The sequence below is a fragment of the Oncorhynchus masou genome, chromosome 12, assembly GCF_036934945.1.
Source record: "Oncorhynchus masou masou isolate Uvic2021 chromosome 12, UVic_Omas_1.1, whole genome shotgun sequence".
NCBI classification, from domain to species: Eukaryota; Metazoa; Chordata; class Actinopteri; order Salmoniformes; family Salmonidae; genus Oncorhynchus; species Oncorhynchus masou.
Window position 1 is genome coordinate 81204673 of NC_088223.1, and position 14901 is coordinate 81219573.

At 41.6% G+C, this 14901-nt stretch overlaps 1 protein-coding gene across 2 annotated transcripts in view; it reads left to right on the top strand.

Annotated features, from left to right (window-relative positions):
• Positions 1-14901, top strand: part of LOC135550924 (kin of IRRE-like protein 3) — a 267107-nt gene that overhangs the window by 215677 nt on the left and 36529 nt on the right. The window contains exons 7-10 of one of the 2 annotated variants that reach the window (XM_064982166.1): positions 9925-10073; positions 10705-10841; positions 12326-12452; positions 14520-14620. In XM_064982166.1, the coding sequence (XP_064838238.1) occupies positions 9925-10073; positions 10705-10841; positions 12326-12452; positions 14520-14620 (514 nt within the window). The remainder of the gene's footprint in view (positions 1-9924; positions 10074-10704; positions 10842-12325; positions 12453-14519; positions 14621-14901) is intronic. The other variant, XM_064982167.1, reaches the window with a different exon arrangement.

Consider the following 14901-nt stretch of genomic DNA (forward strand, 5'->3'; position numbering starts at 1 on the left):
AACATACCCTCGTAAAACTGACCATCCTACCAATCCCCGTCTTCGGCGATGTCATTTACAAAATAGCCTCCCACACTGTACTCAACCAATTTGATGCAGACTATCACAGTGCCATCCATTTTATCACCAAAGCCTCATATACTACCCACCACTGCGACCTGTACACTCTCTTTGGTTGGCCCTCGCTTCATACTTGTCGCCAAACTCACTAGCTCCAGGTCATCTGCAAGTCTCTGCTAGGTAAAGCCCCTCCTTATCTCAGCTCACTGGTCACCATAGCAGCACCCACTTGTAGTACGCGCTCCAGCAGGTATATCTCACTGGTCACCCCCAAAACCCAAATTCTTCCTTTGGCCGCCTCTCCTTCCAGTTCTCTGCTGCCAATGACTGGAATGAACTGCAAAAATCACTAAAGCTTTGAGTCTCTTACCTCCCTCACTAGCTTTAAGCACCAGCTGTCAGAGCAGCTCACAGATCACTGCACCTGTACATAGCTCATCTATGAATAGCCCATCCAATCTACCTCATCCCCATACTGTATTTATTTATTTATCTTGCTCCTTTGCACCCCATTATCTCTACTTGCACATTCATCTTCTGCACATTCTACCATTCCAGTGTTTAATTGCTATATTGTAATTACTTTGCCACAATGGCCTATTTATTGCCTTACCTCTCTTATCCTACCTCATTTGCACATGCTGTATATAGATTTTTCGACTATATTATTGATTGTATGTTTGTTTATTTCATGTGTAACTCTGTGTTGTTGTAACGGCGTTCTTTTGTTGTTGAAGGAGAGTCGGACCGAAATACAGCGTGTAAGTTACTCATGTTTATTTAAAGAAGACAAAAACGAACGAACTAACACGAATAACTAAATAAATACAAAAAAAACAACAAACAGAACGAAACCTAATACAGCCTGACTGGTGAAACTAACACAGAGACAGGAACAATCACCCACGAAATACAAAGCGAAAAACAGGCTACCTAAATACGGTTCCCAATCAGCGACAACGAGAAGCACCTGACTCTGATTGAGAACCGCCTCAGGCAGCCAACCTAATTAACACACACACACACACCCCTAATCAACTACCAACCCAAACACTACAAACCCCAATACGGAAATACAATACATAATAACCCCATGTCACACCCTGGTCTGACTAACTAATAAACTAAAACACACAATACTAAGACCAAGGCGTGACAGTTGTTGTATGTGTTAAACTGTGTTGCTTTATCTTGGTCAGGTCGCAGTTGCAAATGAGAACTTGTTCTCGACTAGCCTTCCTGGTTAAATAAAGGTGAAATAAAATAAAATTAAAATAAAAAACGTTTCATGGAAAACAAGGACATTTCCCAAACTTTTGAAAGGTCGTGTAAGTATTCAGCCCCTTCGTTTAGGAAAGCCTAAATTAGTTCTGTAGTAACATTTGGCTAAACAAATCACATACATGGACTTTATGTGAAATAACAGGGGATGACATGATTTTTTAAGGACTAGCCCTTCCTCTGTCCCCCATACATACAGCAACTGTAAGGTCCCTCAGTCAAGTATTGAATTCAATACAAGCACAGATTCAACTACTAAGACCAGGGAGATTTTCGAAAGTCTCATAAAGAGGGAGAGTGATTGGTAAATGGGTAACAATAGCAAATCAGACATTGAATATCTCTTTAAGCATGGTCAAGTTAATAATTATGCTGTGGATTATGTATTACACCACCCAGACACATCAATGTGTCACGGATCCCTACAGAACTGTCATTACGCACACCTGGTCCCTATTCCTATTTGATTAGTAATTGTATAAGTGTGCCCTTTTTTCACCATTGTCCTGTCAATTATTGTTGCAATGTCCATTGGTGCGTGTGAGTACCTGTGCTGTGTGTTTTAGGCTTTCGTGCCCTTGTGGATTGCGCAGATGATTATGTGCCTCGTCCCATGTGTTAATCATTGTGCGCGTGTGTTATTTATTCAAGGTACTCCTCGCTCTTTTGTTTGGGATTCAACCCTGTGTTTTTGTTGCATGTTTGTTTGGTCTTCGTCCCCGTTCCTTTACGCGGCACGCCATAATTGGGGCTGAATAAAAAAAAATATTACGCATTCCTGCGCCTGTCTCCCGAATCCCTTCATGCCGTCATGGCACAAAGATACAGTCGTCCTTCTGAACATAGCTGCAGAAGAATGAAACTGCTCAGGGATGTAACCATGAGGTCAATAGTGATTATAAAACAGCTACAGAGTTCAATAGTTGTGATGGGAGAAAACTGAGGATGGATCAACAATATTGTAGTGACTCCACAATAATGACCTAAATGACAAGGTGAACAGAAGAATACAAATATACAGAAAATATCCAACTTGAATGCAACAGGGCACTAAAGTAATTCTGCAAAAAACACAGTAAAGGAATAGACTTTTTGACACAATACTAAGCCTTACGGTTGGGGCAAATTCCACACAACACATCACTGAGTAACTGCCTCCTTTTTTTCAAGCATGTTGGTGGCTGCATCATTGTATGGGTATGCCTGACATCGGCAACGACTGGGGAGTTATTCAGGATAAAAAATAAACAGGATGTAGCTAAGGACAGGCAAAATCCTAGAGGAAAACCTGCTTCAGTCTGCATTACACCAGAGAGGGGAGGAATTCACCTTTCAGCAGGACAATAACCTACAACACAAGGCCAAATCTACACTGGGGTTGCTTACCAAGAAGACATTGGATGTTCCAGGGTGGCCAAGTTACAGTTTTTACTTAAATCTTCTTGAAAATGTGTGGCAAGACTTGAAAATGTCTGTTTAACCATGATCCCCACCAATAATTTTGTAAAGAATAATAGGCAATTATTGCACAATCCATATCTGGAAATCTCTTTCCCAAAGAAGATTCAGTTATAATCGATGCAAAGGGATTTTCTGACATGTCATTGACTCAGGGAACTGAAAACTTATGCAATGACTATATTTTAGTTATTACATGTTTATTCATCTTTAAAACATTTTAGAAAGTTTCTGGATTATTGACAAAAAAATTTAACAAATTAGAATGTGAAGAAATCCAAGGTATGCTTTTGCAAAGCACTGTAAATTAGGAATGTGTAATTGTACTTAGAATTAGGTATACTTTCTGAATTGACTGGAATTGGAATTTAAATGGAATTGACCCAAACCCTGGTACCATATTGCTTGTGACTGAACATTTGCCATTGTTGTATTCCCCACAAATGGTAGCGTTGTCATTGTAAGAAAGGTCCTCTCACTGTCATGTGTCCCTGAACAAAGGGGGATCAAAATTAAGAGTAACAGTCAGTATCTGGTGTGGCCACCAGCTGCATTAAGTACTGCAGTGCATCTCCTCCTCATGGACTGCACCAGATTGGCCCGTTCTTGCTGTGAGATATTACCCCACTCTTCCACCAAGGCACCTGCAAGTTCCTGGACATTTCTGGGGGGGAATGGCCCTAGCCCTCACCCTCCGATTTAACAGGTCCCAGAGATGCTCAATGGGATTGAGATCTGGGATCTTCGCTGGCCATGGCAGAACACTGACATTCCTGTCTTGCAGAAAATCACGCACAGAACGAGCAGTATGGCTGGTAGCATTGTCATGCTGGAGGGTCATGTCAGGATGAGCCTGCCGGAAGGGTACCACGTGAGGGAGGAAGATGTCTTCCCTGTAACTCACAGCTTTGAGATTGCCTGCAATGACAACAAGCTCAGTCCGATGATGCTGTGACACACAACGCCACAGACCATGACGGACCCTCCACCTCCAAATCAATCCCACTCCAGAGTACAGGCCTTGGTGTAACGCTCATTCCTTCGACGATAAACGTGAATCCGACCATCAACCCTGGTGAGACAAAACCGCAACTCGTCAGTGAAGATAACGTTTTGCCAGTCCTGTCTGTCCAGCGACAGTGGGTTTGTGCCCATATTTGACGTTGTTGCCAATGATGTCTGATGAGGACCTGCCTTACAACAGGCCTACAACAGTCCAGCCTCTCTCAGCCTATTGCGGACAGTCTGAGCACTGATGGAGGGATTGTGTGTTCTGGTGTAACTCGGGCAGTTGTTGTTGCCATCCTGTACCTTTTCCTGCAGGTGTGATGTTCGGATGTGCCGTTTCCAGGTGTTGTACTGTGCAGGTGTTGTTACATGTGGTGTGCCACTGCGAGGATGATCAGATGTCCGTCCTGTCACCCTGTAGCGCTCTCTTCGGTGTCTCATAGTACGGACATTGCAATATATTGCCCCGGCCACATCTGCAGTCCTCATGCCTCCTTGCAGCATGCCTAAGGCACGTTCACACAGATGAGCAGGGACCCTGGGCAACTTTCGGGTGTTTTTCAGAGTCAGTAGAAAGGCCTCTTTAGTGTCCTACGTTTTCATAACTGTGACATTAATTGTCTACCATCTGTAAGCTCTTGGTGTCTTAACAACCTTTCCCTAGGTGCATGTTCATTAATTGTTTATTGTTCATTGAACAAGCATGGGAAACAGTGTTTAACAAACCCGTTACAATGACGATCTGTGAAGTTATTTTGATTTTTACAAACTATCTTTGAAAGACAGGGTCCTGAAAAAGGGATGTTTCTTTTTTTGCTGAGTTTATATTTGCCATTGTTCCTTTATTTGTGTCACACACTTAGGTTCTTTGTGGCACCTTTTTAAGTTTAAAATTATAACATCTGAATACCATAACATGATTGTTCAGTATTTTGCAACTTGATGTTAGATGGTTCCTCACACAGAATGTAGTCTGTAGACCAGGAGAAACTGTAATCCATGGTTTTGTTAGTTTTAAACTGTCACTACAAATAGTAGCTAACTTTAGCCACCACTAGGTAAAAATCAATGATAGTGGCAAAGGTACTGCAATGCTGAACTTCCCTTGAATATAGGATGTTGTAAGATAAGTACATCCACGTGACTAAACAAGCCATTGATAGATGGTCATGATACAGAAGAAATTGTGACCTGAGTCAAGAAAATCCTAGCCCCTTAAGTCGAAAACAATAGGCCTCTGGTTAAAAGTAGTGAGCTAAGTAGGAAATATGGTTCCATTTGGGATGCAACCCTCCTTTCTACTCCTCCTCTGTTCTCTCTTCAAAGCTGCATAAGGACAGGCTCGTTTCTCACTGCCTTTTTAATGCTCTGTTAGCTGATGCGTGGCTATTGATCACCTGAGAGCTGCTATTTTCTGTGTGAAATGAGGAGAGTTTCTCAGAGGCCTTAGAGCTCAGAGCAGGATGCTGTCGATGCTGTGAGGTTGGGCCTGGAATCTAGATGAAGGGAATAATGAGGGTTAGGAAGAGGGAAGTGTCTCTTATCTCAGATGCTCTAGACCTCTTTCTCTTCCTCATTTTACTCAGAGGAAGTATGATGTTTTGGACGCTTGAGAGATGGGTTGGACTCCAGACCTAGTGGTCTGGAGATGAATATCTAATCTGTTGTCATGGTAATAATATATGGTAATCAGGGCTGTGTCCATAATGGCACCCTATTCCCTATATAGTGCACAATGTTTGACTAGAGCCATATGGGCCCTAGTCAAAGTAGTGCACTATCTAGGGAATAGGGTGCCATTTGAGACACATCCCAGGTGGTCTTTCATTCAAGCTCAATTAGTAGAGGGGGAAGAGAAAATGTAATACAGGCCATCTGATTGAACGATGGAGTGGTGACAGCACAGGGGTGTGCGGTCAGAGACAATCTGCCCACAAGTCAGACAAAAGGGGGACAGGTGGCTGCCGTGCAACAATTCATTTCAACTGCCTTGTTGTGCCTTCTAGTCCTACCTCTGCCAGGCAGACAGCAAGCTGACGGGGAGAGATTGAGAGTGTGGGAAGTCTGGCAGCTAACTCCATGAGCAACTGTTTGTTTTTCATAAAGCTGCCGAGAGAGCATGAGTGAGTGAGTGAGTGAGTGAGTGAGTGAGTGAGTGAGTGAGTGAGTGAGTGAGTGAGTGAGTGAGTGAGTGAGTGAGTGAGTGAGTGAGTGAGTGAGGGAGGATCTGGCAGCTGACTCTATTAATAACAACTGTTTGTTTATCATAAAGCTGCCGAGAGGGGCAGCGATGGGGAGAGAGGCAAATTATTTGGTGTTGCTTGCAAATAAAGTATGCTTCTTATCTACATGGGGGGTTCTGGTGTTGGTGTCGCTGCTGCTGCTGGTGTTTTTTTTTCTATGTTTTCCCCATTTGTGACTACTGAGGTGTCTGATGAGAAAGACTCAATTGCACAGATTTAGCTTGGCGGCTATTTGATGTGAACATGTGGGTGATGTGAACACAAACTCCATCTGTGTGTATGGACATGAACTTGTTCCATTGTTTATTTTTTTGTTCCTCTGGGAGTGTGTGTGTGTGTGTGTGTGTGTGTGTGTGTGTGTGTGTGTGTGTGTGTGTGTGTGTGTGTGTGTGTGTGTGTGTGTGCGTGCGTGCGTGCGTGCGTGCGTGCGTGCGTGCGTGTGTCTGTGCGTGTGTGTGTGTGTGTGTGTGTGTGTGTGTGTGTGTGTGTGTGTGTGTGTGTGTGTGTGTGTGTGTGTGTGTGTGTGTGTGTGTGTGCACGTGAGCGTGCCACCCTGCATTTGAAATTGACAGCGGAAGATCATAGACAACATGAACAGTGCTTCAATATCTGTAAAAAGCTAAATGGATTCGTTTGTGCATACAGTTATGTTCAAAGCGGTGCTAATATACTATTGTTCTTGAATAATTCAGAAGTGACTGGGAAACGGATAAGAATCAGACATGTAGCACTGTTCTGTTCTGACATTCACAGGCTTGAGAGAGACCAGAAAGAAAGGTTACATTTGAATTTAGAAGGGATGTTGAAAAAACGTTAACAGCAGACAGCATCAACCTTTTGGAATTCGTCCTTGCCATCATCAAGCTGTGTTTTTCGAGTGCCATTGTAAGGCAGTGAAATATTTTCAGATTTTCAGGAGATTTGGTTTACTTGATCTCCTTCAATGCTGTCACTTTCCACTCTGTCTTGTGATGAAATGTCTTCGGCAAAATGGAAGACTGTCGTAGGGCATCTGGGGTCTGGTTTGTATTGCTTCTGTGGCTTCGTCCCAAATGGAACCCTATCCCCTGTATAATGCGCTACTTTTGACCAGGGCCCATAGGGAAACTCTGGTCAAAAGTTATGCACTATATACAGTACCAGTCAGAAGTTTAGACACACCTACTCATTCAAGGGTTTTTCTTTATTTTTACTATTTTCTACATTGTAGAACAATAGGGAAGACATACAAACTGTGAAATAACGCATATGGAATCATGTATTAACCAAAACAGTGTGAAACAAATATTTTCTAATTGAGATTCTTCAAAGTAGCCACCCTTTGCCTTGATGACAGCTTTGCACACTCTTGGCATTTTCTCACACAGCTTCTCTCAATAGACTTGAAGGAGTTCCCACATATGCTGAGCACTTGTTAGTTGCTTTTCCTTCGCTCTGCGGTCCAACTCATCCCAAACCATCTCATTTGGGTTTACGTCGGGTGATTGTGGAAGCCAGGTCATCAGATGCAGCACTCCATCACTCTCCTTGGTCAAGTAGCCCTTACACAGCCTGGAGGTGTGTTGGGTCATTGTCCTGTTGAAAACAAATGATAGTATCACTAATCGCAAACCAGATGGGATGGCGTATCGTTGCAGAATGCTGTGGTAGCCATGCTGGTTAAGTGTGTCTTTATTTCTAAATAGATCACAGTGTCACCAGCAAAGCTCCCCCACACCATCACACCTCCTCCTCCATGCTTCACGGTGGGAACCACACATGCAGAGATCATCCATTCACCTTCTTTGCGTCTCACAAAGCAAAGCAACAATCTAAAATTTGGACTCATCAGATCAAAGGACAGATTTCCACGGGTCTAATGTCCGTCCATTGCTCGTGTTTCTTGGCCCAAGCAAGTCTCTTCTTCTTATTGGTGTCCTTTAGTAGTTGTTTATGAAGGCCTGATTCACGTAGTCTCCTCTGAACAGTTGTTGTTGAGATGTGTCTGTTCCTTGAACTCTGAAGCTTTTTTTGGAGTTGCAATTTCTGAGGCTGGTAACTCTAATGAATGTAGTATCCTCTGCAGCAGAGGTAACTATGGGTCTTCCTTTCCTGTGGCAGTCCTCATGACAGCCAATTTCATCATAGCATCATAGGTTTTTGCGACTGCACTTGAAGAAACTTTCACAATTTTCCGCATTGACTGACCTTCATGGCTTAAAGTAATGATGGACTGTCATTTCTCTTTGCTTATTTGAGCTGATCTTGCCATAATATGGACTTGGTATTTTACCAAATAGGGCTATCTTCTGTATACCACCCCTTGTCACAAGGCATGCCTGCTAATTGAAATGCATTCCAGGTGACTACCTCATGAGGCAGGTTGAGAGAATGCCAATAGTGTGCAAAGCTGTCATCAAGGCAAAGGGTGGCTACTTTTAAGAATCTCAAATATAAAATATATTTTGATTTGTTTAACACTTTTTGGTTACTACATGATTCCATATGTGTTATTTCATAGTTTTGAAGTCTTCACTATTATTCTACTGTGTAGAACATAGTAAAAATAAAGAAAAACCCTGGAATGAGTAGGTGTGTAAAAGCTTTTGACTGGTACTGTATGTATAGGTTGGGGCCCAGCCTATGTTCACCCGATCTGACTGCTTTGGAAATTAGATGAAACTTCTCAAATTACATTCTACAATTGAGAAATGTTTCTGGATGGGAATGTCGATATGAGTCAAGATGGCACATCGAAAGTGAATAGCGTGTTCTATTACTGTACATGAAGGTTGCTTGCCAAATGGCACTCTATTCCTTATGTAGGTTCTGATAAAAAAAATGTTTGAAGTATATAGGGAATAAGGTGCCATTTTAGACACAATTGTAGAGTTACAACAATTGAACACAACACATGAAAACAGGCCTTTTTGATTTTGACAAGAAATCTAGGATATGTCTGTATTGTCTGTATTCACTGAGAATGTTCTGCATGTTCATAATCTTATTCTCTAAATTTGTACATCTATAACCAGGCCATCTTTTGAGCCAGAACATTACACACAACAAACAACAACACATTTGATGTTCAAAGATGTTCGTCCAAGTTAATTATGCATGATTCATCACTCTTTTCACTCAGAATCCTCAAGTGATGTTTTGTTCCGATATACAGGGTATAGCCTGGCATATATAATAATTCATAACATTTATTCCAGACTGAGTCCTGTGTATTTATCCCTTCAACTTGTTCCCCTTCTGTCAATGTAAACAATAGTTTATTTGTTCAGGAGCCTGATCTGCCTATTAGTGACGGTGAGATATGCTTGTGCCGGGCAAGGTTCTTCACATAGACAATTTATTTATTCCTCAATAAAATGACTTCAGCATCAAAGTGGGCAAAAGACAGACACGAAGTGAGAGCACCTATATTATAACGCCCTCCTCCTCCTCCGCCTCCTCCTCCTCCTCAACCAGGCTCCCAAGCAGCACGTGAATATGCTCAAATAAAGAAAAGAAAAAGCAATGAACCGAAATAACAAAAAAGCCACTTTTTCTTTTGTTGTTTTGCTATGCTCAGCGAATTGCAGACCATAGCAAGAAATTGCCCTTGAATACAACATGTTTTCACTGGTTGTGTCCCAAATTGCACCATATTTCCTATGTATTGCAATACTTGTGTCTTTGATGTCCACCTCAAAAAGGGCTACTGGTTGGATGTCATAGCCCACATTGTCTTCCCTCTTCCCTGTTGTGACTTTGGAAGTTTCCCAAGAGTGGTACAGATATTGGTACAGATCTAGGATCAGCTTCCCCTCTCACATTACTAACATTAACCTTTAGATCAGGGTCTAGGTCTAACTCTTCAACCTACTCTATTGTGGCCTATATTCAGATGGGCCAAAAGGGGCAGCATCATCAGAGAGGTGTCAGGTGACACCTATGAGGTCATTGTGGACCACTCCTTCTTCACCGAGCCTGTCTCCTGTGAGGTCACCAATGCCCTGGGCAGTACCAACATCAGCAGGAACGTAGACGTCTACTGTGAGTAGTAGTCCGCAAGTATCACACACACGCTACCATTGGTAGTCCCTAAGAAAACACACTCAGGAACTACAACTAGCTAGCTACAAGCAGTTGGAATCACATCCACTACATGGATAGTCCCAAATAGAAGGTTTGTAGATGTTGAGCTAACTGTCAACAAGATTTCAACTAACTATCTACTATCCCTTGCCCTAACCTTGTTCCTTGCCCTAACATAACACTAACTTTAATGCTTACCCTAACTGTAACCCTAACCTTAATCCTTACCCGAACCGTAACACTAACCCCAACATAACTCTAACCTTAATCCGAACCGTAACCCTAATCTTAATCCGAACCGTAACCCTAACCTTAATCCATACCCTAACCTTAATCCAACTATAACCATAACCCTAACCTTAATCCTAATCATAACCCTAACCTTAGTCTTAACCATAACCATAACCCTAACCTTAATCCAAATCATAACCCTAACCTTAATCCTAACCGTAACCCTAACCCCACAAATTGTAATGTATCCACATAGTTGAAGTTATTAGCCTGTTGATACCATAGCTTGATTATCTGTAGATCATCTATAGACGACTATTCAAATAAAGTGTAAACATTTCTGTTCCTGTGATTCCAGTTGGGCCCAGAATGGCTGCTGAGCCACAGTCCCTACAGGTGGACCAGGGATCAGATGCTATCTTCAACTGTGCCTGGACAGGAAACCCCTCCCTCACCATCGTGTGGATGAAACGCGGCTCTGGAGTGGTAGGAATTGTAATCACCATCATCCTTTCTATTATGCTTCTATTGCCAGTTGCATATTTTGCTAGACCCATTCCCTCTTAAGGGCAATAACGTATTCTATTCTGTTCTATTATATTATATTCAGTTCTAATAAATTGGTATTCTATTCAATTCTATTCTAGCTTATCCTGTTCTAGCCCATCCTGTTCTATCCTATCCTGATCTAGCCTATCCTGTTCTAGCTTATCCTGTTCTATCCTGTTCTATCCTATCCTGTTCTAGCCTATCCTGTTCTAGCTTATCCTGTTCTATCCTATCCTGTTCTAGTCTATTCTATTGTCTTATTTTCTTTTCTATTCTAAGATGTATTCTATTATACAGGTATTCATTTTTATACTGTGCCAATGCAGCTTTATTCTTCATTCACCTTCATTCAATTATATTGTAGCTTATCCTGTTCTATCCTATCCTATCCTGATCTAGCCTATCCTGTTCTATCATATCCTGTTCTATCCTATCCTAAACTAGCCTATCCTGTTCTATCCGATCCTGTTCTATCCGATCCTGTTCTATCCGATCCTGTTCTATCCTATCCTGTTCTATCCTATACTATTCTATTATATTCTGTTCTATCCTATCCTGTTCTATCCTATCCTGTTCTATCCTATCCTGATCTAGCCTATCCTGTTCTAGCTTATCCTGTTCTATCCTATCCTGTTCTATCGTATCATGTTCTAGCCTATCCTGTTCTAGCCTATCCTGTTCTATCTTATCCTGTTCTATTCTATTGTGTTCTAGCCTATCCTGTTCTATCCTATCCTGTTCCATTCTATTCTGTTCTAGCCTACCCTGTTCTATCCTATCCTGTTCTATCCTATCCTGTTCTAGCCTATCCTGTTCTAGCCTATCCTGTTCTAGCTTATCCTGTTCTATCCTATCCTGTTCTATCCTATCCTGTTCTAGTCTATTCTATTGTCTTATTTTCTTTTCTATTCTAAGATGTATTCTATTATACAGGTATTCATTTTAATACTGTGCCAATGCAGCTTTATTCTTAATTCACCTAGATGTGAATGTCATGTACATGTGCATCAAATATGCTATTCTCTGTATTTATCCAGGAAAAGCACTTGTCATCAAATTCAGACATTCAAGAGACTGATAGAAAAACTAGAAAAGGGCCCAGACTCTCAACACATCACACTGTACCTTCATAATGGTATCGGTTAAAAAATAATCTATTTTTTTCATGGTCCAGCGCTTTCAGTCTGTGGTATATGCAATTCCACCCATGAAGTTCATGTTGATATTCTGAGGTTAACATACCCTTTCATACCGTTTATTAAAGCAGTGGCTCAGGTGGCCTTGCAGACAACTAAGTGTGTGCCGTACTCTCCTCTTGGTGAGGGCATATTGGGGTTTCGATTAGCTGATACAGGGGTTGGACGGAAGGACTTGAATTCAGAGATGACCGTTTTATCACCAGCCTGACCTTTGACCTTGATCCTCCACAGGTGCTTAGCAATGAGAACATCCTGACTCTAAAGGCGGTGAGGCAGGAGGATGCTGGGAAGTACGTATGCCGGGCGGTGGTCCCACGAGTTGGAGCGGGAGAGAAGGAAGTGTCCCTCACTGTGAATGGTAAGTATATTTCACATGTGGATGAATGCTAAATGAATTTCCAAGTTCAATGTAGAAGTTGTTCCAAGCTTAGGGACATGTTTGAGGCTAGCTGGACTCAGGGACAAGAAGGTAAAAGCGGAGACATATTTACACTCGGGGAGTCAAAATCATTGGGTCATTATAACAGTTTGCTTTTGACAGGATGACAAAAAGCATTGATTTACAGCTAGGACCGTAACTTAGTATGTAAAAATGAACTATTTCAATGAAAGAATATCTGTCATATCACAATGACTGTCAATAATTGTTGATACCCAATTCTATCATAATATTGCCTAACCCTATCCTATTACAGATACGTGTTGATGTCTCCAGGCTTTCTGACATCAAAGCTTAGCCTAAATGTTGTCTTAAGACTAGTATACTTTCAATTGTTCCTTATCTTTCAAAGAGGAAATATTTTAAACATAAACATACTTAACATGTATTTTACATATTAGAAATATGTGTGTTATCTGAAAGGGAATAAAACGGTCATTGTCTGTTAGCGTTTCATTAATATAATCAATGTCATTGACAATGACTTCACCTAGGAATGAGCATGTTGCACCAGAAATAAACAGCACAGGATAAATGTAATTAAAGGTGAAAAAGGTGATTAAACACGTCTTTACATCGATTGCAAATGGACTAATCTCCCAGCCTTATCTCAGTGCCATGACAGCTGGCCATGGCTAAATGAGAAGTTATTGCAACCTTTTTTAACTAATCAATAAATAGTAAACAAAGACAGTTGTTTAATATGCCTGAAGTCAAGGTCACACAATCGATGACGAGCTCTATTGAATAACTCCTCCGTAGAAGAAGAATTTATGAAGCCGGGATATCGGCATAAAATTCACACCACAAGAATATGCAGGGTCGTAGGTAGCACCACAAAATGGCTGACTTGAAATTGTACTTTTTTCCCCCTCTCGCTTGCCAAAGGGGCTCTCTTATTGTCTGCTTTCATTGCAGGTTTAACCAGTCAATGAAAAAGGGTTCTGAAGGCATATAGACTGACTGTTTTGATGAAAGCTTTCACCCTTGAGCCCATACAGTGTAATACAGTTCTGCTGTATTGAACCAATAAGATAGAGGTTTGGCTTTTATGAATTTCTCCTTCTTTACAAAGGAGGCTTTTTCTCTCCTTGAAGCTTCTGTTAGGAAGTCCATTATTTGACAACCTGAAAAGGTGAAGCATTTGGCCTCATGGGTTTTCGCACTCCCCATTGTTTCTAAGTGGCGGCTGATTGGACAGGTTATGGTTAAGATTGATATTGTACAGTGAAACTGTTTGGATTCCAGGCTAATGAATCCTAGTTTCATTCCCCACTCCAATCACAAACAAGTGACACCTCCTCTCCTCTCCTCCAATAAATTCATCCACCCTGTTTTCCTCCTCCGGCGACTCAGGAGAGCTGCTCCAAGATAAAGTCATGGGAAATAAAGTTATCTAGTTATAGCACTCTTGTGCTTCCACGTCTTTTGTCAGATCTCTCCAGCTCCCCCACAGGCCCCCCATGTGAACACGTTTGGCTGTATTGAGAAGCCCCTTTTGCACTGTAATGTTTGTTATTCTTATGGTAGGTAGTTCTGGAATTTGTAAGAGCTCCTTGACTTGGGAGGCTGTCAACGTCACACTGTGTCAGTCGAAGGTCACACATTTCTAAGGTTTTCTTTCACAGGCGCAGGAGATGAAATGGAACTAACGCACAGGACTGCGAACTGGAATTACTTTGTTTTCTCTAGACCTTTATCTAACCCTTCCACTATCCTCCTCTGTCCACCCAAACCTTCTACACTTCTTCTTCTCTTTCTTAACCTTTAAGCAATGAAAACAACCTTTTCATCACTCCGTGAATCTCACCTTAAGAAAAACTAATTCAAATCTCATCATGAATAATTGCTCATCTCCATTTTATTGTAAACTAGAAAGTATTATAATGCATGTGGCCTTCGCCTTCCCCACCATCTGATAGGCCGTTGATGTATGTGGGTGTTTTATTGGAATGATTGACTTATTTTCCCTTGGCCATGCTGTAGGTCCTCCCACTATCTCCAGCACCCAGACCCAGCAAGTCCTCTACGGGGAGAAGGGGCAGATCAAGTGTTTCATCCGCAGCACTCCTCCTCCCGACCGCATTGTGAGTAACACATCCCTCCTTCCTTCTAAAACCTTATTGGTTTTAACATGATGAAGATGTGTACATGCCTCAAGTCAATCATTGAACAATAAATGACTGTGGACATTTGTTGTGAATAGAATGTGGAGGTTTGCCAAAAATTTGACCAAGGATAGGTGGGGTGGAAACAAAGGATCCCAATGGAGCAAAAGTAGATTTTAAAAAAACTATGAGGGAATCCTTGCATATGAAATGATTGGTTACACTTTATTTTGATAGTCCGGATAGTCTACCTTTAGATG